General features: G+C 42.3%; 1 protein-coding gene across 6 annotated transcripts in view; it reads right to left on the bottom strand.

Annotated features, from left to right (window-relative positions):
- Positions 1-1097: 1097 nt before the first annotated feature.
- LOC138763454 (pre-B-cell leukemia transcription factor 1) overlaps positions 1098-27226 on the bottom strand; it is a 389485-nt gene continuing 363356 nt past the window's right edge. For all 6 annotated transcript variants that reach the window (XM_069937625.1, XM_069937629.1, XM_069937630.1 and 3 more), the window contains one exon: positions 1098-1256. In XM_069937625.1, the coding sequence (XP_069793726.1) occupies positions 1164-1256 (93 nt within the window). In that variant the 3' untranslated portion in view covers positions 1098-1163. The remainder of the gene's footprint in view (positions 1257-27226) is intronic.

Here is a 27226-nt window from a genome sequence, read left to right as displayed (position 1 = left end):
TGGACATCCCTTGCACTAACAAGGGATTTCCTGTCTGCTTAAACAAAAGGTCTAGGAAAAACTCACTTATTAGCAGAGATGGTACATCAAAGAACTTGGTTCCTCACTGTCTGTAAGGAGTTTCCTCCGGGTACTCTGGCTTCCTCCCACGTATGTGGGGGGTGGGGGGAAGGGAGGTTAATTGGTCACATGGCTGAACTTGGGTGGCACAGGCTCATGAGTCACAAGGGCTTGTTAACCTGCGGTACCTCTGAATTAAAAATTTTAAAAAGGGACTAGCAGCTTCAGAGGGAAACTGGCTTGCCAGCGAGATCACTGATGGGCCTAAGACCATAAAATATAGGAGCAGAAGTAGGCCATTCAGCCCATTGAGTCAGCTCTGGCTATAGGGTCATTGCAGAGTTGGAGATGGTGGTGGGCTATGTTTGTAAAGCAGATATGTTCCATTCATTTTTCTGTATGTGGTTGGTATGATCACCATACTCAACTGACCATGGAGCAGGTGATGAGCCAACACCTTCCACCACTGCAGGCTTTCCAGTGAAAGTGCTCACATGGTGCTGGTAGGGTAGGGTGGGGGTGGGGGGGGGGGGGTGGCAGGGTTCTTGAATTTGACCCAGCCACGATGAAGGGGTGGCAATGTATTTCCAAGTCAGGATGTGCACTACTTGGAGGGGAGCCTGCAAGTGGTGGGTGCTTACACGGTGCCGCTTGCCCATGCCTTTCTCATTGGTAGTGTTCAGGGGATGTGGGAGGAGCAGATGGGGTCGCTTGGACTGGTAGATGTGGTGAACTGTGCCAATGATACCTGCTGCAGCCTCTGTGCATCAGTGGTAGAAGGAGTGAATGCTCAAGGGATGTAAACGGAGAACCTATCAAGTGGGATGCTTTGCCCTGAATTGCGGCAAGCTACCTGTGACTTGTTGGGAGATGGATTCATCCAGGCAAGTACCCACACAATGGTAGAACTAAAAGATCTGACTCAATTGGCCATTGCCCACTAAAAATAGAAAGCTTATTGGGTGTTGAGTTGATTTGTCTTCCCAACCCCCCCTTCCCCCCCCCCACCCACTGCTTGCCTTTCCCCCTACCCTCCCTCTTTCCTGATTGGCCAATGCAGCATGAAAGCCCATTGGCTGTCATGATGCCCTGTTGCTAGGAGATCAGTTGGAGGTATCAGATTGGACGCTCCCGGGGCCTTCTGTGGGCGAAGTTACTGAGGACGGAGTGGTGGCATCCTGCCAGCTGCCATTGGCCTGCAGAGAGAACAGAGTCTTAGATAAAGGGAAAGCTTCAAACAATGCATGCTGAAGAAACTCAGCAGATCACGCAACATTCACAGGAAGTAAAAGGTCATTAACATTTAGATCTGGGCCCTTCGTTGGGTATATCAGGCGCCAGGGTAAACCAGAAGAACAATGAGGTAACATTCTTCGATAACTGGTCTGACTGGACCAGCATCCCATCACCGTCAAATCTGACTACCTCAAGATGTTGGGGATATGGTTTCGAGGGACTGAGGCTTGCCACAAAAATCGGTTAGAGTGGATCGCAAAGGTCCATCAGAAATTGGGTTTGTGGGCATGAAGCTCACTCTCAATTACAAGGAAGAACCTGGTCATCAGGTGCAAGGTGCTCTCAGGACTGCTGGACATGGCCAGATGTGGCCCATCTCCTGCATCTCCACCCTGGCAGTCACCAGAGCAGTTTTCCAGTTCATAAGGGGATCTTAGATGGAAAATGTCCAAAGGGTCGCCTTGAATAGGTTGCCAGCCAATGGAGGCAAGGGTGTACGCAACATGGCCCTCTTCCTGATGACCAACTTTGCATGTGTCTGCATCAGGCTGTGCATGGAACCAAAGTATGAGGGCACCAAGTGTTGCTACGTGCTGAGGTTCTACTTACCCAAGGTGTTTCGAAGAATGGGTCTGGCCCCACAATAAGCTGGGCATTGCCACATTACCCGTGGAAAAGTTTTTCCACGAGACCACCAGCCGTCAGACATCCTGCAGACAGTGAACGATGAGGACACAAGGTTCCCAGAGCAGACCATCAAGCCTCATCGCCTGTGGTCACAAAGAAGCACCAGCAGCCTTCCTAATCAGATCCTTCCTGCACAACAAGAGCATCACCCACAAAGCATGTTGTCCCCGAGATGACTGTGATAGAGTGGAGACAGTCACCGATCTCTGCATAATGCAGATTCGCTCAGAGAGTGTGAAGGATATGAGGCTCCATGGTATGGATCAGCCGCATGATAGAGGATTCTCTGACTTACAGGCTGTTCCTGGGGATGCACATCGATGTAGACTTCCAGAATTGCTAGAAGACCATCAGCTCAGTGAAAGATGAACTTTGATCTGCCCAAAACCTGTTGGTCTTTCAGCACACAGGGATGTCGGTGTGGGAATGCTGCCGACTGGCATATTCCAGGTTGCAGGTGTATGTGCTGGGGGATGCAGCTAATGTGAGGGCACTGTGGGGAAGGTCCACAGTCTTGATTGCTTCCATTACTGGGCATTGAGGAGCTGAAACTGAGGGAAAGCCCCTAAAACACAGAGGGGGAGGAAGTAATGACAAGATGGTATAATATATGGATGAGTGGAAAAGACTTTGAACGGTTTACATTTTGTAAATAATTTATAGTGAATAAAGTTTATTTTTAGTAAAAAATAAGCAAAAACAGGAAAGTACCTGAATAAAAAGGTGGGGTGAGGGGCGAGGAGGAGAGGAGAGAGGAAGGGGCAGGGGGAGGAGCTCAGCCCGACAGGTAAGAAGGAATAAGCATATACAGGTGGGAAAATAGAAGAGAAAAAAAGCTGATAAATGATAGGGAAGAGGATCGCTCTAAATGAAGAAGGAAGGGAAGGTGGTGGTGAGCTGGAGGGAAGGAGACAGAGAAATAGGGAAAGGGATTAGAAGGAATGGCCAACGGATATTGGAGGGTGATGTTAATGCTGTCTAGTTGGAAACTGCTGAGACGGAATATAAGGTGTACCTCCAATTTGTGGGAACCCTTGGTTGACAGTGGACAAACATGCCTGTGTGGTAATGGAGTGTGGAATTAAAATTGTTGGCCACTGCAACAATGGAGCTTAACAAGAAGTTCTTCCAGTCCAGTTTCCCCGATGTAGATGGGGCCACATTGGGAGCACCAGATGCAATTGCATGTCGATGTCAATGCGGTCTGATTGGAAAGTGCCAGGCAGGTTTGAACAATTGATGGCACCAACAGACACATAGAAACTCATGTTGACACAAGCATGGTAGTTTGGGGAATACTTTGCCTCTTCAAAAATAGTTTTATTGCAATCCTGCCAAATTAACCATTGTCTATTGCAGCAACAATGAGCAGGACTTATTGACCATCATCCACACCCTGTCACAGAGCAAACAACGAAGTGCTTGGAGGGGCTCAATAGGTCAGGCAGCATCAGTGGGAGGAATGGATAGTCACTTGATGAGCGGACCCTTGAATGAGTCCTGACCCAAAAACATGACTTCCCATGAATGCTTTGACCTGCTGAGCAATCACTCCCCCCCAACTCCCTGTTTGCTTCAAGGTTGCAACATTTGCAGGCTTTGCATTTCTCACACCCTGGCCCCATAGGTCTACTGAACTCACTCAATTGCACTCAATGTTTCAACCTGTGGAAATGAAGAAGCCATAGAGTTCTGCAGCATTGCACCAGGCCCTTTAGCCCAACTTGTCCATAACCATGTCAACCAATTTGTCTACCCAAGCCATTTATAACCATATAACCATATACAGCACAGAACAGGCCAGTATGGCCCTACTAGTCCATGCCGGAACAAATCCCCACCCTCCTAGTCCCACTGACCAGCACCTGGTCCATACCCCTCCAATCCTCTCCCCTCCATGTAATTATCCAGTCTTTCCTTAAATGTAAATAACGTCCTTGTTTCAACCACCTCTGCTGGAAGCTTATTCCACATCCCAACCACCCTTTGCGTGAAGAAATTTCCCCTCATGTTCCACATAATTTTCCCCCTGCAATCTCAAACCATGGCCTCTGGTTTGAATATCCCCCACTCTTAATTGAAAAAACCTATCCACGTTGACTCTGTCCCTTTTAAAATCTTGAACATCTCCATAAAATCCCCCCTCAATCTTCTATGCTCCAGAGAAAAAAGCCCCAGGTTGCTCAACCTCTCTCTGTAACTCAAACCCTGACATCCTGTCAACATTGTTGTGAACCTTCTCTGCACTCTCTCTATTTTGTTTATATCCTTCCTATAATTCAGTGACCAAAACTGCACACAGTATTCCAAACTTGGCCTCACCAATGCTTTGTACAATTTCATCATAACATCCCAACTCTTGAATTCAATATTCTGATTTATGAAGGCCAACATTCCAAATGCCTTCTTCACCACTCTATCTACTTGAGTATCAACTTTGAGGGTACTATTTCCCATAACTCCTAAATCCCTTTGTTGCTCTGCACTCCTCAATTGTCTACCATTCAATGTATATGACGTATTTAGATTTGCCTTTCCAAAATGCAACACTTCACACTTATCCGTATTAAATTCCATCAGCCATTTCTCAGCCCAATCCTCTAGCTTTCCTATATCTCTTTTTAAGCTAGGGTAATCTTCCTCACTGACCACAATACCACCAATCTTTGTATCATCTGCAAACTTACTTATCCAATTTACCACCCCTTCTTCCAGATAGTTAATATATATAAAAGAAACAATAGTGGACCCAGGACCGATCCCTGAGGAACTCCACTAGTCACTGGCCTCTAATTTGACAAACAATTTTCTACCAGTACTCTCTGACACCTCCCATCCAACCATTGCTGAATCCATTTCACTACCTCTTTATTTATACCTAATGCCTCCACCTTTTTTCCTAACCTCCTGTGGGGAACTTTGTCAAAAGCTTTACTAAAGTCTAAATAGACAACATCCACAGCCTTCCCTTCATCAATCTTTTTTGTAACCCCCTCGAAAAACTCTATAAGGTTTGTAAAGCATGATCTACCCCTGGCAAAACCATGCTGACTACTTCCTATCAATCCCTGTTCTTCCAAATATTTGTAAATGCCATCCCTCAGAACACTTTCCATCAACTTACCCACCACAGACGTCAGACTCACAGGTCAATAATTTCCTGGCTTACATTTGGACCATTTTTTAAACAGCGGAACAACATGAGCCACCCTCCAATCCTCTGGCACTACCCCCGTGACCAGTGACATCCTAAATATTTCTGTTAATGGCCCCACTATCTGTACACTAGTCTCCCTGAGTGTCCTTGGGAATACATTGTCTGGACCCGGAGATTTGTCCACCTTTATCTTTTTTAACACTGCCATCACTACCTCCTCAGTTATCCTTATATGATTCATGATCTCCCCACTATTTTTCTTTACTTCAACTGGTACAATATTTTTTTTCCCCTAGTGAATACCGAAGAAAATAAATCATTTAAAATTTCCCCCATCTCCTTTGACTTTTCACAAAGCCTACCCTCTCTATCTACAAGGGGTCCAATTCAATCCCTCACTAATCTTTTACTTTTAATGTACCTATAGAAACCCTTTGGATTTATTCTTACTCTGCCTGCCAAAGCCTCTTCATGCCTCTTTTTGGCCTTTCTAATTTCTTTCTTAAGTTTTTTTTACACTCCTTGAAGTCATCTTTCAATTTCTCATCACCCTGCTGTTTATACCTCTTGTACACCTCCCTTTCTCCTAACCAAATTTCTAATATTCCTCGAAAACCAAGGCTCCCTATGACTTCCAGCCTTTCCTTTGATCCTCACTGGGACATATCTACTCTGTACTCTCAAAATTTCTTCTTTGAATATTCTCCATTTTTCATTTCCATCCTTTCCTGAAAAAAATCATATCCCACTCAATACTCCCCAAAGCCATTCTCATTCCTTCAAAATTTGCTTTTCTCCAATCCAGAACCTCAACTTTAGGCCCTTCTTTGCTCTTCCCTAAAACTACCCTAAAACTAAGAGTTGTGATCACTAAACCCAATTTGTTCTCCAACATTAACCTCAGACACCTGACCTATCTCGTTCCCTAACATGAGATCCAGTATTACATTGTCCCGGGTCGGTTCCTCTACATATTGATTAAGAAAACTATCTTGCACACATCTGACAAACTCTAGCCCATCCAGCCCTCTTACTGTATGGGTATCCCAATCAATGTGAGGGAAGTTAAAATCTCCCATGATCACTACCTTATGTTTATTACACATATATGCTATCTCCTTACAAATTTGTTCTTCCAATTTTCTTGGCCCATTTGGTGGTCTATAATACACTCCTATTAGAACCCTCATGCCTCCTCCACCCCTCAATTCCACCCAAACAGCCTCACTGGATGATCCCTCCAAACCATCCTGCCACCTCACGGCAGTAATGGTCTCCTTAACAAGCAGAGCAACTCCTCCCCATTTTTTTTACCCCCTGTTCTATCACATCTAAAACAGTTGTATTCTGGAATATTTAGTTGCCAGTCCTGACCCTCCTGTAACCAGGTCTCACTAATTGCCACAACATCATGATTCCAAGTGCCAATCCATGCTCTAAACTCATCTACCTTGTTCACTATGCTTCTTGCATTAAAGTACACGCCTATCTTTGTTCAACACCTATCTCTCTGAACCATTCCTATCCATGCACCTGTCTAAATGTCTTTTAAACATTACAATTGTCTCCACCTCTACCACTTCCTCTGGCAGCTCATTCTATATACCCACCACCCCATGTGTAAAAAAGTTGCCTCTTCAGTCCCTTTAAATCTTTCATTTAAATCTGTATCCTCTAAAAAGACTGTGACCATTCACTTTATTCACACCCCTCATGATTTTGTGAACTGTCCCCCCTCAGCCCCCAACTCGCCAGGGAGAAAAGTCACAGCCTATTTAGCCTATGAATGCCGTGAGGTCCCACAAGCAGTTAAAGTCTGGTGGAACCTTGAACAAGGGGATAGAGTTCTAAGATGGAGGCACACTTGTACACTGAGCTACATTTTCTTCTCACAGAGAAAAGGAATATCTGGGATTCTCTGTCCCAGAGTGGTGTGGAAGTGAGACTGTTTGTTGCATGCAATGTGGAGATAAATATGTTTTGAAAGATCAGGTTTTCAAAGGTTATGGGGAACAGGTACAGAAGAGGGATGAAAGCCATGAGCATTACAGAATGGCTGGGTTGGCTGACAGGAGCCTCTAATGCATATTTTAAACTTGCGATTCTCTTCTGAAACACACAAATGTGCGGAGACACTTAGCAGGTCACACAGCATCCTAAGGAAGGATATAAATAGGGTTGAGAGGGTTCAAAGAAGGTTTACGAAAATGTTGCCTGAATTGCTGTATCTTGAATATGGAGAAAGATTGAGTAGACTGGGACTTTATTCACTGGAGCATAGAAGGTTGAGAGGGGATTTGATTGAGGTGTTTAAAATTATGAAGGGAATAGATAGAGGATGCTTCTTCACTCAGAGTGGTGGCTGAGTGGAATGATCTTCTGGAAGAGGTAGTTGAGGCAGGGTCAATTCTGTCATTTAAGAGGAGGTTAGATGAGTACATGGATATGAGGGGATTGGAAGTTTATGGGCAAGGGAGTGGGTAGGTGGATCTAGTGGGATTAATGTAAATAGGTGCGGACTAGAAGGGCCGATATGGCATGTTTCTGTACTGTAAATTGTTATATGGATATATGGTCAAAGGATAACCGACATTTCTGGCCTGAGGTCTTCATCAGGTATGTGCCATATCTCCAATGGCAGCCGTGTGAGGGTTCCCACTGTGATCTGGATGGTTCCAGCGAGAGGGATTAAGATGGGGTCCTATTCACCATCCTCAACATCCTGGAGCTGAATCTCAACTGGATCAGTCCCATCCACCCTGCATCTGCAAAGAACAGCTGAGAGGCTGGCTGTCTTTGTGATTTGCCTTCTGAAATCCCAACCATTTCCCTCTGTCCACAAGAGATGAGTTCATAATGTGATGGAGCACCCTCTATTTCATGGAATGAGTACAGCTCCCAATAACTCTCCAGAAACTTGACACCAACCAGGACAAAGCAGGTCATTTGACCGCCTGGCCACCTGACAGTCCTACACACATTGTCTGCAAAGTGGACTGAAGCTACTCGATCATTTATTCTCTAGGAAGAATTTGTTGCTTAAAGAGTTAAATCAGCTAAAAACCCAGAACAAGAATAAAAATGAAGGGAATTAAAACTAGCTGATCCATTCCAAAGCCATGGCTGTCAGTATGGAATTTATGGTTCTGCACAAATGCCATTGTACTGATAGTAATACAATTAGAGTTGTTTTAACAACCTTTGTGATCATAAGGAGTCATCGAGTGATCGAACTCTGTCAGACAACATGTTTGTATCTCTGTATGAAGGAGAGGAGCTTTGAGAGCTCCTCAGAGTCCCCAGGTAATCCTGTTTCATCCTGTTGGATTCTCCATGATCTGAGCAAATGTGCTCTGTGTGAGTTAGTTTTTTCTGATAATCTGGCATTGTCAGAAGGATCCCTATTATACAGGATCAGGACATCAATTTTGAGTAAAAGCAAAGGAAAAGAAAATTTAACCCAGAAACAAAGGCTTGATAAATCAAGACAAAGGTGCGAATCAGGTTTGTGTATAGAAATTGATCCATTTTGCTGGTCTGACTTATGTCGGGACAGCAGGATTAGCACGATTAATGTAAGGTATTGGCTGGTGCAATATAACTTCTTGCATCAGTTATACCTTACTCCACAAAAGTTACATAAATTCAAATCAGAACTATCAGACCAATGTTTTTGAGGTGGTCAAGAAATAGGTACTTCCCTGCATTCAACCTGGTCATGCCCTAAAGTGAGGCCTTTCTGGGAAGAGTTGGGCAATCGCCTGGAAAATATTACTGGAATTCAATACCCTCAGGCACTTGAACCTTTTTTATCGGGGAATTTAGAAGATCTAAAATAAGGATTTCGAAATATTAATTAAAATTCATTAAGCTCACTTTAGCAGTGGCCTTGTAAAGCATAGCAGTTACTTGGAAACCTGATTCCCAACTAGGTTAGCCCGCTGGAAGATAGAAATGCATAATTGTATTCCCCTGGAGAAATCAGAAACCAGTATGACGTATTTTTAAGAATACAGAATTCATACCTAAGGTACATCGGGGTAAATCTTTAATGATTTCCCCCTCCTGTTTCTACCCCTCGGTAGCACTGAGGACCTAAGATAAGTCAGGTTATTCGTCCCTTGATGGGAGTGGGGTTTATCCTCAGTGAAGCCAGTCTTTTCTTTTTCTTATTTTTTTTTCCCTCTTCTTGTTTCTTGGGGGTGAGTGGGTTCCTCTTATTTTGTTCTTCTTTCCCTCTATTATCTCTCTATTATCTTTTTCTCCCTTTGGTTCAACATGGACATTGAATTTGCATTTTTGTAGTTTTGTTGTAATATTGTAATTTTATTATAATTGAGTCACGTGTTAACTTCAACATTTGGACCGATATTTGTATTATTTTGTTAATATTATTGATATTTATGTTTTTATTTTTGATTATTCTTCGGTTTGACTGTATGTTGATTGAAAATCCTCAAAATAAAATATTCAAAATAAAAAGGAAAGGAGAATTTATAGTGTAAAACAAGAAAGTCTGTGGGGGCTGGGTTCCAGTGCAACACACAAACATGTTGGAGAATCTCAACAGGTCATGCAGCATCCATAGGAAATAAAGGGTAACCATGATGAAGGTCTCAAGCCCGATACATTGGTTACCCTTCACTTGTCAGTTATGCTGTGCGTGGCCTGCTGAGTTTCTCCAGCACATGTGTGTATTGCAGAGAATTTATGGTAGGAAGAGGCACAGCATTCCACCCAGTCAGTGATTCCCTTGTTGAGCTGCCCTGATCCGATCCCAGATAATGGGTGGAGAAGACCACGTGAGGAAGAAAGAACTTGAGAAGACCACCTACCCCTCTTGCCACCCCCCCCCCCCTCCACCCCACCTCACCCCAGGTAAGGTAAAGATACCTGAGACTCTCCCAAGTTAAATATATTGTGATCATTCTCATCACTGGGTCAAAACCCTAGAATTCCCTCCCCAGGTGTGTCCAATCTCCCCTTATAATTCATACCCTCTAATCCAGTCAACAACATGACAAACCTCCTCTGGATGCTCTCCACAACGTTCAGATCTTCTTGTAATTAAACCAAAACCGAGAACAATACTCCAGATGTGGCCTCACCAATTTGTATACAGCTGCAACATGACTTCACACCCTGGCCAGTGAAAGCAAGTACACCGTATTCCTTCCTTACCACCCTGTCCACTCGTGTTGCTACATTCATGGACCTATGGACTTTCACCCTAAGATCCATCTGTAGATCAACATTCCTAAGTGTATTTTTTCAACTTGCATTTGACTCCCCAAAGTCTAATGCCTTGCACTTGTGTGCACTAAACAGCATCTATCATTTCTCCACCCATATTTCCAATTCGATTGCATCCCACGGAATCTTTTGAAAACCTTCCTTATGCCCTACAACTCCACCAATGTTTATGTTATCTGTAAACTTAATCATTCTAGCTATATTTTCACCCAAATCATTTGCATATATCAGAGATACCATTGGACCCTTCATTGCAGAACACCAATGGTCAGAGACCTCCGATCAGAGGCTCCACCAATTCCCTCCAGCATTACCCACTTGCCAAGCCACTTTTGAAGCCAGTCTAACATCACTGCAGAGCCCATGTTCTCCAATCTTCTGAATCACTCCATGAGAGACCTTATCAAAAGCTTTACAAATCCTACCCTCAATCATCATCTTTGTCACCTCTTCTAAAAGCAGTCAGGTTTATAAGATGTGACCTCCCAGCACAAACCCATTCTAATGATCTTTGATAGGTACACGCGCTTCAAAACACGGTCCCTTTAAATAGTGAAACCAAATGACTTACCCAGCCAGCCTTCTTCCATAAGGTCAAGGTGGAACAACTCTGAAAGCAGCCTATTACAATAAATTACTGCTTTCACAATGGCAAGCTAAATGTATGGGACAGAGAGCAGAATCAATTTTGTGTTTGAAAGCCGGCAGATGAAAGTGCACTGGGAACATTAGTCAAAATTTAAATGCCATCAGCTGGACAGCGCCAGTTACTGACTTATGCCGCTCTCTCATGGAGAAGCCTACTATTTATGGAAAGGAGAGCCCAGCCCAGTCGTAGCTAATATATGTGCACACACCCGTATCCTCACACATATGAAAATGTGCACACACACACGCAAAGTCACATCAAAGACATCTATGCACACAAAGGCCTACACACAGACAGAGATCTGCACGTGCACACAGTACATACTCACATGAACACAGATACACATAAAAATGCAAATACACACACAAACACACACAATGGAAAGAGTTTAAAAACAAGGCTCATGCTAATTGATACCTTGCGCTCACTGACCAGTAGCTGCTTGGAGGCTGAAGTCATCGTCACTAAACATTTATAGAATATTTCTACAAGGTCATAGGAGACTTTGAAAGGCTGATGGTCACTTTGCCTCTTTATGTGTTCAATACCTGTGTTTTCAGCAGCATTTCTCATGTTATTGCCAGTATTGCACTAATGATTTGGCTTGGAGCAGTGACTGGAACACTGAGAAACACCATGGTGTAATTACATAGAATTACATTGCATTTGACAGGCCATTTTCCCTAGTTGATCTACGATGATGTCTCTGATTCACTGCAGCCTCGTCTATGTTCCCTCACCATCTCCTATTTGCATGTACCCCTTCTCATAGGGCCAATGAGCTTCTCCAACTTTGTCTACACTGATCCCTGTGGTCTGTGGAGGAAAGCAATGGAAGGGATTTTGCCAGGGCATTGTGTACAATACTGGGCTCCCAGGTCACAAAATAGCCAGGGAGTTGTACAGCACAGAGACAGTCTCTTCGACCACCATATTTATTACAGCATTGGATGTACTCCGCCAAAGACAGCCAGGAACTGCAGATTGTTGCGAACCCTACTCAGACCAACACACACCGCAACCTCCCTTCTACAGACTTCCCCCACCCTGTTAAAGCAGCCAACCTATTAAAAGATGCATCCCACCTGGCCACACTCTAACATACCCTAGATCACCTGATCAGACTGCTGAGGAGCAATCTGAATCCTAACCCACAGGTAAGAATAAGCCACAAAGCCAAGGCTGATACCCCTGGGAGATGAATGATCTAGGAACGGTTTCCAAGTTAGTCGGTGGAGTCCACACTTCTTGTCCTCAACTGTTGCATTTTCAATGAAATCAAGTAATTCACATGTGCACGTGGCTCAGATGATTATGGACCCCACCACCCAATCTTCATCAACTCCAACTATACCTCCCACTACCTTAGAAAATCAGTCAACATATTTAAAGACTCATCCCCACCCTGACCATGTTCTCTTCACCCCCCCACCACCCCATCGAGAAGATGACTCACAAGTGTGAGATCACTCATCCCCAGATTGAAGGACAGTTTATTTCCCACCATTATCAGATTCCTCAATGGACCTCACACATTAATATTTAAAAAGAAAATTAATTTAATTTTCATGATACAGCACAGTCAAAGGCCCTTCCGACTCATGAAACCTTGCTGCCTAATTACATCCAATTAACCTTCCGAACCTGTATGTTTTTAGTGTGTAGGAGGAAACCGGAGAATCTGGAGAAAACCCACAGAGGTCACAGGGAGAAGGTACAAACTCCGGATTTGAAACCAGCTCTGCTAACTGTTCAGCTGCAGTGAGTAAAATATTGATGCGTATGTACAATATCATTACCTCTCTGCAGCCCTTGCACTGTTTCACTCTACTTCTCTCTGTAATATTATATTTGTCACTTTTGTACTGCCTTGCTGTACCTATGTATGGGTCGATATGCCTGGATAACATGCAAACAATATTTTGCATTGAAACTTGGAAAATACAACAAAAATAAAAATTCAATTAAATACACCAACTGTACTTGTCAACACCAACTGTTAAACCACCCAGAGAAACGCAAACACTGCAGATGTTCGAATCTTGAGCGGACAAAGAATTGATGGAGGAACTCAACAGGTCAGACAGCATCCATGGGGAGAAATGGTCAGTCAACGATTCAGATCTGGACTCTTTATCAATCCATGATCTTGAGCCGACCATTTATCTCCTGAACTGCTGAATTCCTCCATTAATTTTTGTTTTTGTCTACCCATCTTTACTGGTTCCTTTTACCAACATTTGGTCTGTTGCCTCTGCCTTGGTGATTCAAGTGCTTACATTCAATGTGTTTTAAATGTTGGAGTCTCTGCCTTCACCATCTCTCAGGCAATATGCTCCAGTTCTAACCACTCTCTGGATGAAAGAAATTTCCCCTCCAATTCCCTCTGTATCTCTGACCTCCCATTTTAAACCTATGCCTTCTTCTCTTGCATGTTCTTAACATGAGAAAAAGATTCTTACTATCCCCTTGTAATTTTCTAAATCAGGTCACCTCTCAGTTTCTTGCACTCCAGAGATAACAAACCCAACCGATCCAGTCTCTCATAACTAAAAATCCCATTCTAAGCAAAAGCAGTTGAAAAATTGCAGTATTACCCAGCATAGAGGCTGGGAGGATTAGAAGAGGGTGAGCATTCTTTTATCTAGAAACTAGGTGATTCAGATACTCACAAAGCTCCACGGCATAGAAACAGTATCTGCTGCTGCAGCTTCCTTTGGCAGCCTGTTCCAGATACAGACCACCCTCTGAGTGATAAGTTGTCCCTCAGGTCTCCCTTAAATCTCTCCCCTCTCAGCTTAAACTTCTTCTATTAGTTCTAGAATCATCTACCTTGGGGAAACAGAAGACTGTGAGCATTCATTTTATCCACGCCCCAAGCATTTATCATTTCTTCATGGAGGCTTTGAAACTTTTCCCCTGGCCATCTGATATTCAAGGCCCATGACAACTAACTAACATTCTGGTTAACAATCAGGAGAGAATAAAGACAATCGCAGGGACAGATACTGACCACCACTTGTCTCCAGTAGATTCAATGGTCAAGAGATGGAACAAGTTGTAATGGCAGGAATCTGACAGATGAATGAACGCAAGTGTGAAAGTAATCCCATAGCAAAATACTGCACAGTGCAAATGTGAAATAGAAGCTCAGGTTTTTATCTTTGGAGTAACATGAGAGATGAGTTAATAGAAATATGTAAGGTTATGAGGTTAGAGTGGACAGCCAGCTCCTTCTTCTAGGGATGACAACAGCAAAGACCAGAGGATATCTGATTAAGGTGAGTGGAGGAAAGCTTATGGGGCATGTCGAAGGCAAGGTTTTTACTCAGGGAGTGGTGGGTGCCTGGAATGAATTCCTGGGTGCAGGCAGGTACAAATTGGACATTCAAAAGATTCTAAGATAGGAACATGGATGTAAGGAAAATAGAAGGAGTGAGGTAGGGAAGGGTTAGATTGTTGTGGAGTAAGTTTATATAGGTCAGCAAAGTATCATGGGCTGAAATGTTCTAAAGTCTAAAAAAACAGGAAATGCTGGAAATAGAAGGTCTGGTAGCATCCATGGAGAGAGAATCTGAGGGTAGATACTACATCAAAAATAAAAGCTAAAACAGAGATTGGGGAACAAGGTGAAAAGATGAATGTAAATTCCATCACACAGAGGACCAGAAGCTTTATAAGGGAAATACTCTGAGATGGAAGTGAATTATAGGGTAATCCTCAAGCAAGATACTGCAGATTTGCAAACTAAATGAAAGCAGAAAATGTTCAGCGCATCAAACAGCTTCTGTGGAAAGAGAAAGTGTATGAATATTTCAGTTTAATGACACTTCATTAGAGAGTAATAAAAGAGGGAAAAAAGCTAAGGATGGATATCAGGCTTGGATGGAATTAAAGGGAATTGAATCTAGATTAATTCAAGGTGGTGATCAAGGAGTGTGGACCAGCAGAAAGATGAATCAGTTGGGAAGTGTGGAAGGTGATCAGGTCAACAGGACTTTAGAAGTAGATCATATCTAACAAAGAATTAATGGAAAGAGTGTTAGGACCAGAAAGATCTAATGTGGGTACGACCTGATCTGGGAGTACAGGTATATAGTACCTCCAAAGTGGTGTCGCAGGTAGATAGGGAGGTCATAAAGGCTTTGGCACATTGTCCTTCATCAGAATATTGAGTATAGAAATTAGGAGGTCACATTGTAGTTGTATAAGATGATGGTGAGGCCCCATTTGGAGTATTGTGTTCAGTTTTGGTCACTGTGCCGCAGGAAAGAGGTCATCAAAGTGGAGAGGGTGCAAAGAAGATTTACAAGGAGGCCTGACCTATAGGGAGAAGTTGAGCAGGATGGGGCTTTGTTCTTTGGAGCGCAGGAGGATGAGGAGTAATCTCATAGAAGTGTTCAAAATCATGGGAGGGATAGATCTAGTGAACACAGAGTGTATCTTCCCCAGACAAAAGGAATCAGTAACTGGAGAACAGAGATTTAAGGTGAGGAGGGAAAGATAAAAAGAGGACAAAAATCAGTTTTTCAAGTTCTGGAGAGGTTTGCAATTTCATTCCCTGTCTCAGTTTAAAGTTAAAGGTGTATCAATTTTTATTGACTCTAAAGTTCCCTTTGTGCATTTAAAAATGATTATGGATCCCATGGGTAGAGTCTTAATAGCTAAGACTGATAAGTCTTCCTCTAATCAGACGCTTCCTAATAAATCTGCTACTTTTATTAATTATTTTTTGATTAATTATAGATTGGTTGATATATCGAGGATTTTACATCCTAAGGACAAATATTTCTCTTTTTTTTCTCATAGTTATTCTAGGATTAATTATTTCTTTATTGATACTTGTCTGGTTCCCTTGGTAACGGATTGTGTATATGATACAATTGCCAGTTCCGATCATGCACCCTTGAAACCCTCTTTTAGATTATCTGATGTTATTCCTGGAGCTCAGCAGTGGCAGTTCAATTCAACTTTACTTTAAGATGAGAAGTTTTCAGACTTTATTAAAGAACAAACTTCTCATGTGTTTTATGACAAATTCAACTGAGGGACTGTCATGCCTAATTGTTTGGGATACATTTAAGACATACCTGCAAGAACAAGTAATTTCTTATTCAGCAGGGTTAAGGAAATGTACAAAATAACAGTTGTCATTACTGAATTTAAAAAATAAAGGTATTGATAGAGAATACTGGAGGAAACCTAATATGGATCCCTATAAGGAAGGAGTAGAACTCCAAATGCAATGTGATTTATTATTAACATATCCTTTTGAGAAATAATTGTTTAAATCAAAAAACAGTTTTATGTACATGGAGATAAATAAGGTAAATTATTAGCTGGACAATTATGGCTAAAAGACATATTCCTAAGATTTGTAAAGGAGATGACAATATTGTATGTGATCATGATGAAATTAATAAGGTACTTCAGGATTTCTATTCTGATTTCTTTAAATAATTTCTTGATAATACCATAAGTATGGATAGATTCTTGCAATGATTGAATATCCCTTAAATTTCTTCTAATTATTAACTTTTATTAGAAGTTCCATTATCAGAAATTTTTTTAAGCTATTTCCTCTCTTCAATCCAGCAAAGTTTCAGGCCCGGATGATTACACGGTTGAGTTCTTTTTTAAAATGCTTTGTTAACATACTAACACTTTGGTTGTGTAGAGTGTTTAACGATTCTGTATCTCTTGGAACTTTGCCATAGATGTTTTATGAAGCATGAATTTTGTTAATTCCTAAGAAAGATAAGGACCCTTTAGTTTGTTCTTCCTATAGACCAATACCATTGTTGAATGTTGGTTCCAAAATTCTTTCTAAAATATTAATTTTTAGATTGGAAAATATTCTTCCTCAGGTCATTTCTATGGACCAAATGGGATTTATAAAGAATTGTTATTCACATTTTATTATCCATAGGTTATTTACTCTCCATCGACTAAAATCTAAGAATGTCTTTTTTTTCTTCTTTTCTTTGGCTTGGCTTCGCGGACGAAGATTTATGGAGGGGGTAAAAAGTCCACGTCAGCTGCAGGCTCGTTTGTGGCTGACCAGTCCGATGCGGGACAGGCAGACACGATTGCAGCGGTTGCAAGGGAAAATTGGTTGGTTGGGGTTGGGTGTTGGGTTTTTCCTCCTTTGCCTTTTGTCAGTGAGGTGGGCTCTGCGGTCTTCTTCAAAGGAGGCTGCTGCCCGCCAAACTGTGAGGCGCCAAGATGCACGGTTTGAGGTGTTATCAGCCCACTGGCGGTGGTCAATGTGGCAGGCACCAAGAGATTTCTTTAGGCAGTCCTTGTACCTTTTCTTTGGTGCACCTCTGTCACGGTGGCCAGTGGAGAGCTCGCCATATAATACGATCTTGGGAAGGCGATGGTCCTCCATTCTGGAGACGTGACCCATCCAGCGCAGCTGGATCTTCAGCAGCGTGGACTCGATGCTGTCGACCTCTGCCATCTCGAGTACCTCGACGTTAGGGGTGTGAGCGCTCCAATGGATGTTGAGGATGGAGCGGAGGCAACGCTGGTGGAAGCGTTCTAGGAGCCGTAGGTGGTGCCGGTAGAGGACCCATGATTCGGAGCCGAACAGGAGTGTGGGTATGACAACGGCTCTGTATACGCTTATCTTTGTGAGGTTTTTCAGTTGGTTGTTTTTCCAGACTCTTTTGTGTAGTCTTCCAAAGGCGCTATTTGCCTTGGCGAGTCTGTTGTCTATCTCATTGTCGATCCTTGCATCTGATGAAATGGTGCAGCCGAGATAGGTAAACTGGTTGACCGTTTTGAGTTTTGTGTGCCCGATGGAGATGTGGGGGGTCTGGTAGTCATGGTGGGGAGCTGGCTGATGGAGAACCTCAGTTTTCTTCAGGCTGACTTCCAGGCCAAACATTTTGGCAGTTTCCGCAAAGCAGGACGTCAAGCGCTGAAGAGCTGGCTCTGAATGGGCAACTAAAGCGGCATCATCTGCAAAGAGTAGTTCACGGACAAGTTTCTCTTGTGTCTTGGTGTGAGCTTGCAGGCGCCTCAGATTGAAGAGACTGCCATCCGTGCGGTACCGGATGTAAACAGCGTCTTCATTGTTGGGGTCTTTCATGGCTTGGTTCAGCATCATGCTGAAGAAGATTGAAAAGAGGGTTGGTGCGAGAACACAGCCTTGCTTCATGCCATTGTTAATGGAGAAGGGTTCAGAGAGCTCATTGCTGTATCTGACCCGACCTTGTTGGTTTTCGTGCAGTTGGATAATCATGTTGAGGAACTTTGGGGGACATCCGATGCGCTCTAGTATTTGCCAAAGCCCTTTCCTGCTCACGGTGTCGAAGGCTTTGGTGAGGTCAACAAAGGTGATGTAGATAAGAATGTATAGTATCATTAGATGCAGAAAAAGCTTTTGATAGAATGGAATGGAAATATCTGTTTGAAATTTTGGAAAGATTTAATTTCAGTCCCTGTTTTATTTCATGGATTAATTTGATTGATCATGGTCCTGTTGCTGGAGTAATTGCTAGTAATCAAAAATCCTCTTTTTTAAATCTGTTTCGAAGAACTAGACAGAGTTGTCCATTAACTCCTTTGTTATTTAACCTTGCCTTGAAACCTTTAGCGATAGCACTTCATGTCTCCAGTGATATTCAGGGTATTAATAGAGGAGATGTAATTCATAAGGTATCTTTATACACAGATGATCTTTTAGTATATATTTCAGATCCTGAGAACTCTTTTCCTTCAATGCTGTCTTTGCTTTCCAAATTCAGTATTTTTTCAGGATATAAATTAAATCTCCACAAGAGTGATCTATTTCCAATGAATATGCATGTACCTATCTATGAGCATACACCTTTTAGAGAGGTTAAAGAAACTTTACATATCACAGGGTTAAGATCACAAAAAAATTTACACAAATTTAATTTTCTCCCTTTGATTGACCACATGAAACAATCATTAGCCATAACTTTAATAGGTCGTATAAATGCTATGAAGATCAAATTTGACCCAAATTTTTGTATATATTTCAAGTTGTTCCAGTTTTTATTTCTGAATCATTTTTTTTGACAATATTGACTCTAAAATGTCCTCTTATATATGGAATAATAAGAATGCTAGGTTGAGTAAATTTCATTTGCAGAATTAAAGAAAAATGGTGGTATGGCTTTACCTAATCTTAGATTTTATTATTGGCAGATAATATTCGATATATTATTTTCTGGGTATATTATTCTGACAAACCTGAACACCCTCATTAGGCAGATTTGGAAATGAATTCTGTACAGGGAGCTGCTCTTCCTTTTACTATTTATAAGATTAATAGACATACCTTTAACCCAATACTTAAACATACATTATGGATTTGGTTTCAATTTCCCAGACTGTTTTGGATTTCCGTTGGGTTTTCTTTATTGACAAGGACCAGATAAATAGTTTGTACTGATCTGTTGTTGTGAACTCTCAGTTTAGGCTGCCCAGCATTTCTTTTTGTTGTTGCTGTTTTTCATTTATTTTGTTAGGTTAGATGGGGTTTTAACAACAATTTTTCTTCTCTTTTTTGAATATTCCAAATTGAGGAGAAAGAGACAATATTGTTCAATATGTTATAATGTTATACATTGTATTATATATTGTAATATATTGATGTTTCTGTTTTTACTATTCAATTCTGTATTCTATTCTTTTCATTTAATGTTTACTATGTTTAATAAAAAGATTGAAAAAGAAAGAGGAGGGAGATATTCTACAGGAACCTGAGGGGTACGTTTTTTTACACAGAAGATGGTGGGTGTGCAGAATGGGATGCTGGAGGAGGTGGTTGAGGCAGGTGCAATTGCAATGTTTAAGAAAAGAATGGATGGTTATGTGGGTAGGATGGATTTAGAGGGTATTGACCAAATGCAGCCAGGTGGCACTAGTGTCGGACAGCATGGGCAATTGGGCCTAAGGACCTGTTTCCAGGCTGCATGACTCCATGATCAGAAATGTGAGGAAGGTACCGTGCATTTGTTGGGAGAGCCTGGCAACAAATCCCATGCAGCGGTAAAGTAAGATCATCAGGTCATCCTTTCCAGGGCTTTTCCAGGGACCACAGAATCAAAAGTCAGTCACATGCATTTGTCATTTTGAAGTCTTCCTCCAACTCTAACTGAACCCACGGTTTGTTTACTACGTGTGCCGGATGTGGATATATTTTAATAGTGCAATTATCTAAGGGGTTGATAGTTAAAGGGGGTAAGGGGAAATGCAACAACATTAGGAGACACCATGAGAAATTAAATATTATGGACTGATTGGAAGAAACCTGGAAAATGGTTGCGGGAATCAGAAAGGTAAGGGGCACAGCAATCAATATTTGGCAAACACTGAGATGACGTACTGGATGATGGTCATTTTGGTCGTGTCACTGAAGAGCTTAGGGAATAGTGCAACACTAACGCAGCACCAGAAACCCGGCTTCCATTCCTCCACTGTCCCTCAAGAGTTTGGATGCCTTCCTTGTGACTTGCATTGGTTTCCTCCCACCTTCTGAAAATGTGTGGGGGGTCAGTATATTTAATTGATCACGTGGATGAATTTGAGTAGTAAAGGCTCGTGGGCTGGAAGGGCCTTTTACCGGGGTGTATCTTTAAGCTAAAAACTAAAATCTAACCAAACTTTTCTTGACGGACAAGAGTCAAATAATTTCAAACAATCTGCTGGAGAAACTCAATAGTTTGAGAAGCATCAGTGAGAGAAAGAGAATGGTCGACATTTCATAAGAACATGAGAAATAAGTTTTGGGTTAGAACCTTTTTATCAAGGATGTTCTTTGCTCCACGTTCCAGCATCTGCAGTCTCTCATGTGCACCCAATCAAATAATCTAATGCCAACATAACTTTGTAGTCTTTAGGAGCTATATATTGTTGTTGTGAGAAGGAGTGATGGTGCTGGACTTCAGGAAGAAGTCAGGGGACCACAACCCAGTCCTCATCGAGGACTCAGTAATGGAGAGGTTCAACAAATTTCTGGGTGTCAATAACTGCAACGATCTGTCCTGGAGCCTCCATGCTGATGCAATCACAAAGAAGGCTCGCCAGCGGCATGTCATCAAAGACTCTCGTAAACTTCTACTGGTGTACCGTGGAGAGCATTCTGGCTGGTGGCATGGAGGCACCAAATCTCAGGATAAGAATAAACTCTGGAGGGTTGTTAACTTAGCCTGCAGCATCACAGGCACCAGACTTCACTCTTAAAAACCAGCCTCTATCCTCAAAGACCCAACCACACAGGCCATGCCCTCTTCACTCTGCTACCATTGGGAAAAAAGTACAGGAGCCTAAAGACGAGCTTCTTTCCCACTGCCAATACAATGAACCAAAGACACTAACTTACTTTTCTCAAACTATTATTGTTATTACTATTTTATTTTAGTTTTTAGAGTGATGTCGTAAGATTGCTCATAATATGAATGTTTGCACTGTGATGCTGCCACAAAACCCCACATTTCTGATTCTGGAGAAGGAGCAGAGGAGATTCATCAGGATGTCTCCACGATGGAGTGTTTCATTTCTGAAGAGAGACTGAAAAGGCTGGGTCTGTTCTCCCCAGAATGGAGGATTGAGGTAAATAAAATTAAGAGGAGCATAAATAGAGTAGAATGCAAGAAATGTTCCCTCTTTATCAGAGGCGGATAAACTTTGACATAGATTTAGGTGATCCAAGAGTGGTGAGTATCTGAAGTACACTGGCTGAGAGAGTGGTGGAAGCTTCTGTAAAGTGAAAAATCATTAAATTTCAGTTTGATTACATTTTCTCAGAAAGGAATCAAACAAAGCAAAATGACAGAATTTAAGAAGTTGAGTAGACAAGGATTTGTATTGCCAGGAGTGGTGCTCCAGAACCTGCCACACACTTATGTGCCAGTCCAGTTCCAACACTGAGATCTGCCCGAAAATGTGGGAAATTGCCCTGGTGCTCTCTGCCCACAAGAAGCAGGGCAAACACACCAGGCCCAATTACCACTCCTTTCATCTACTCTCGACCATTGGTGAAGTGATGGAAAGGACGACCAGCATTGCTAACAAATGGCACAAGCTCACAGAAATGCAGACAGGATTCTGTCAATGTTATTTAGCTCCTGATGTCAGTCTTTGTACAAACATGCATAGAAAAGTTGGAATGGTTCAGAGGGATATAGGCTGCATGAAGGTAAATAGGATGAGCTCATGAGCACATTCTCCCCGTGTCCTCATGGGTTTCCCTCTGGGAGTTCCCATTTCTTCCCACATCCCAAAGATGTGCACGGTTCATTGGTTACCATAAATATTCGAGTATAATGCAAAAAATTTATACTGAAATTTGAGCTCAAAGGGGGGGGGGGGGGGGGGTCACATTATACAAATTTTCTGCCAGGTTTACCAATAAGTAAGATTAGCAGCAGCTGCCGACATTGACTGATTTACCACGTGATTTTGTTTACATTGGTGGTACATGGTCACATGAAACCAAGATTAAATAAAAAAGACACCGATTATTCGCTTATATAAATGGACGTTAAACGGGAAAATAACAGTTATTCTAGATAGGCGTGTCTTGCTGTTGTTCTAATTTCTATCCATGATGTGTTCTCCTGGAACGAAGAGAAAACTCAGTGTTTATGATGCATCATTTAAGCTGAAAGTGATCAAGTTTGCAGAAAGCAATAACAACTGTGCAGCCTCCAGAGAATTCAGCGTTGCTGTGAGTAACGTCAGGCTTTGGAGGAAGCAGAAATCAGAGATAGCCAAGTTGCCCATGACCAAACGTGCTCGTAGGGGAAAGCAGGCTCTGTATCCAAATCTGGAGAAGGCACAGGTTGACTGGGTAGAAAAGCGGAGAAAGGATGGCTACATTGTCACCTGTTTCCATATCCAGCTTCAAGCTAGGAAACTGCAGAAAGATCACAAATATGGAGTGAGTGGCACATTCAAGGTGTCAAATGGTTGGTGTCAGAGGTTTATGAAGAGGCACTCCCTGGCCACAAGACAGAGAACCAAGATATCACAGAAGCTTCCCAGTGACTTAGATGACAAGATAATTAGTTTTCACGATCTTGTGATTAAGGATGGAGCATGACTTTGATATGAATAATATCGGCAATATGGATGAAATTCCCTTGTTTTGATATGCCTGGTAACAGAACGATTGACGGTTTATGTAAGGATGACAGGTTATGAAAGGGCCCATTTCACCTTAGTTTTGTGCTGCTTAGCTGATGGGTCCAAGTTACAGCCAATAGTGATCTTTAAGTGAAAAACCATTGCAAAAGGAGAAAAGTTCCCACCAGGCGTTCTTGTACATTGCCATCCCAAAGGGAGGATGGATGAAGAGGGCATCAAACTGTGGTTGGAGAAGGTGTGGAATAAAAGACCTGGATCTCTTTTAAAGAAACCGTCAATGTTAGTGTGGGACCAGTTTCAAGTCCATTTGACAGAACCAGTAAAGAAGCAGCTCAAGCGATTCAAGACACACCGAGCTGTTATTCCTGGTGGCTCGACAAGTGTACTGCAACCCCTTGATATCGAGCTTAATAAGCCATTGAAGGACCATGTTAGAAAAGACTGGATTTCCTAGATGACATCAGACCAAGTGGAGAAAACAGCAGGGGGAAATCTCAAGAAACAAGGTCTATCCACTGTTTCCTGGGTGAAGCAGGCCTGGGATTCACTTCCAAGCAATATGGTCTCCCTGAGTTTATTTTTTAAAAGACAGGAATCAGCAACAAAATGGATGGGACTGAAGATTATGTTTTATGGGACAATGCAAGTACCGTCACTACTTCAGACTATGAACATGAATCTGAAGATGAAATAACAGACACAACAGGCTGGGTCACAGATTAGAAGATTCACAGAGAAGAATGGGAAGCGCTTTTAGAGCATCTGATGACAATGAGTCTGATTTTGATGGATTTTAAAATAAATAATGTTTTTCTTTTTATTTACGTATATATTTTGAACAATAAATTGATTCAGTTTACTATGATAATTTTGTAATTTCATTCAGCGCACACCACTTTTCTTCCACAATGGAGTGCGGTAATGATGATGCCATTCAAAACAACCTGTCAAAGTGGCACTTCCATGATGATTTGAGGCCAATAAAAAGGGGGGTCGTATTATACACGGGGTAAAATTTTTCTCCCTTTCCCCCTCAAAAAAGGGGAGGGGTCACATTATACATGAAATGCATTATACACGAATATTTACGGTAATTGGTCATATGGGTGTATTTGGACGGTGGGGGCCCGTGGGCTCCAAGGGCCTTTGGCGAGCCTAAACTAAAGATTAAGAATTGAAATGGGACCAGTCTTGGATTACAGAAGATTTAAACAAAGGTACACAAATCTCTCGGGCCTATATCCACGGAAACTGTGGGAAGCTAGAGGGGAAATTGCAGGTGCCTTGGCTTAGATTTATGAGTATCATTACAGGTGAGGTGTCAGATGCTGGAGGAAGGCAAATGTTCTGCCTCTATTCAAGAAGGGCTTCAGGGAAAAGCCTGGAAACTACAGAGCAGTGAATCTAACATCTGTGCTCAGTAAGCTACTGGGGAGTAAAGTGAGGCAGAAGATATACGTACACTTAACCATAACCATATAATCATTTACGGAGCGGAAACAGGCCATGTTGGCCTTTTGAAATGGTTTTGCAGCTAGAAGATTATGACTCTCAAAAATGATTTAGTTTTTGTAGATGTGACCAAGAAGTTTGACAAGGGCAAAGTTGTGGAAGTAGTGTATATAGATTTCAGCAAGGCATTTGATAAGATTCTGCAGAGCTAGCTGCTGTGAAAGTTTAGGTCGCATGGGATTCAAGGCAAGCTAGCAGAAGGGTGGCACAGTTGGCATAGCAGTTAGCACAATGCCTTTACAGCACCAGTGATCAGGACCGGAGTTCAAATCCCATGCTGTTTGTATGTTCTCCCAGTGTCTACGTGGATTTTCCCCGGGGGCACCGGTTTCCTCCCATTATTCGAGACTTACTGGGGGTTGTAGTTTAATTGGGTGTAAATTGGAGGCATGGACTCATGGGCCAAAAGAACCTATTACCGTGCTGTATGTGTAAATTAAATTTAAAAATTAATGGATAGAAAATTGGCTTTGCAGAAGAAAGCTGAAGGCAATGGTAGTAGCTTGTTTTTCATGCTGGAGGCCTGTGACTAGTGGTGTGCTACACAGATGAGGGCTGGGCCCATTGCTGTTTGTCATCTATATCAATGGTTCAGGTGAAAACATACATGACATGATTGCCAAGTTTGTGGTTGTGAACACAGTTGCCAAAGATTGCAGCAGGATCTTAATCAGTTGGGCAGGTAGGCAGAGGAATGATTGATAGAATTTAATACAGAGAAATATGAGGTGTTTCATTTTGGGAGGTCCAACATGGGTAGGACCTACACTCTGAATGGAAGGGATCTGGAAAGGGTTGTGGAGCAGAGAGATCCAGGAGTATAGGTGCATAGTACCTTAAAAGTAGCACCACAGGTAGATAGGGAGGCCAAAACGGCTTATGACACTTTGGCCTTCTACAGAGTATTGAGTACAGAGGTTTGAAGATCATATTGCAGTTGCACAAGATAATGGTGAGGCCTCATTTGGGCAATTGTGTTCAGTTTAGGTCACCGTGCTACAATAAAGATGTTGTCAAGCAGGAGAGGGTGCAGAGAAGATTTTTGAGGATGTTGCCAGGGCGACATCAGGGGCCTGAGTTTTCAGGGGAAATTGAGCAGGCTAGGGCTTTATTCCTTGGAGCAAAGGAAGATGTGGGGTGAGTTGTACAAAATCATGATAGGAATAAATGGCATCTTTTGCCCAGAGAAAAGGAATTGGTAAACAGAGGACATAAGGTTAAGGTGAGTGGGGAGAGATTTAACAAGAAACTGAGAGGTGGGTGTATTGAACGGGCTGCTGGAGGAAGTGGTTGAGGGAGGTACTATTGTAATGTTCAAGAAAAAAATAGGATGGATACATGTGTCAGATGGGATTATGGGGATTTGAGACAAACACAGGCAGGTAGGACTTATGTGGGGGATATTTTGGTTAGCATGAAGTAGATGGGCCAAAGGACCTGTTTTTGTGCTTCATGATCCCTTCAGGTGGCAGAGCAGGTTTGAGGGGCTGAATGGTCTATTTCCCATGTTCACAGTAACATATTTTCAAAGCTGGAAGGACAAGGTAAAAATGCTGTTGGTAAGTCATCTGGGAGGCTGCCAGAAATCCACAGTAGTACTTTACAGGGTACAGGACAATTAATTCTGTTCTGTCTGGCTGCATCATTGTGTGGTATGGTAGATGTAAAGTATCAAACAGGAGGCCAATACAAAGGATGATCAAAACAACTGAGAAGATCACTGGGATCTCCCTTTCATCTACTGATGACATTCACCGGAAGTGTTGCTTAAATAAGGCTCAAAGAATTATCGAGGACATTTTCCATCCAGTACACAGTATCTTTGACCCTCTACCATCAAAAAGGAGGTATAGGAGCATCAGAATCAGGACTGCCAGGCTGGGAAATAGCTTCTTCCCACAGGCTGTGAGATGCACGAACTGCATTCTGTAATTGAGTAAATCATCCCAAAATATTTATATATATATTTATTTTATATTATATCTTTATGTATATATGTGATTATTATGTACTATGCATTGAATATGTGTGTGCACCGTGGTTTGAAGGAACGCTGTTTCATCTGGTTGTACATGTACAGTCAGATGATAATAGATTCACACTTGAATTCTGCAGTTGATCCTGCAGCCCATCTCAGGATGACAGTCAGGGTTCCAGAGAAGGTCAGTGGCTCCCCCAGGGGTCATGTAATCCCCTGGGGGAGCTATGTGGGATCAGCTGTTGACAACTGAGAAAGGGTTTGGATTGTACAGCCTGGAAGATACAGTTCTCAGTGTCCAAAGAACTAGGATCTGAGCAGGAAAGTGGGAGGAATTCCTATCTCCTTCCAGGAGTTGGAATCGGCATACGGCTGTATGGTCATGTGCACTGGAAGTTTACAGTTCAATGAGAAGAGGATACAGAAGCTGGATGGTTTCATTCACATGCATTTCCTTAATCTTTCCTGATGTTGCTCATCATTGTGACCTTCATTTGCCATGACAGGGCTTCACTGTGAAAGCATTCATAGATCCTTGTTGACCGGCTCCTGATGTGACACTGCATGA

Source organism: Narcine bancroftii, chromosome 5 (genome assembly GCF_036971445.1).
Source record: "Narcine bancroftii isolate sNarBan1 chromosome 5, sNarBan1.hap1, whole genome shotgun sequence".
In the NCBI taxonomy this organism is placed as follows: Eukaryota; Metazoa; Chordata; class Chondrichthyes; order Torpediniformes; family Narcinidae; genus Narcine; species Narcine bancroftii.
Note: the sequence above shows the minus strand (reverse complement) of the source record. Positions and strands in the feature narration are given on the sequence as shown.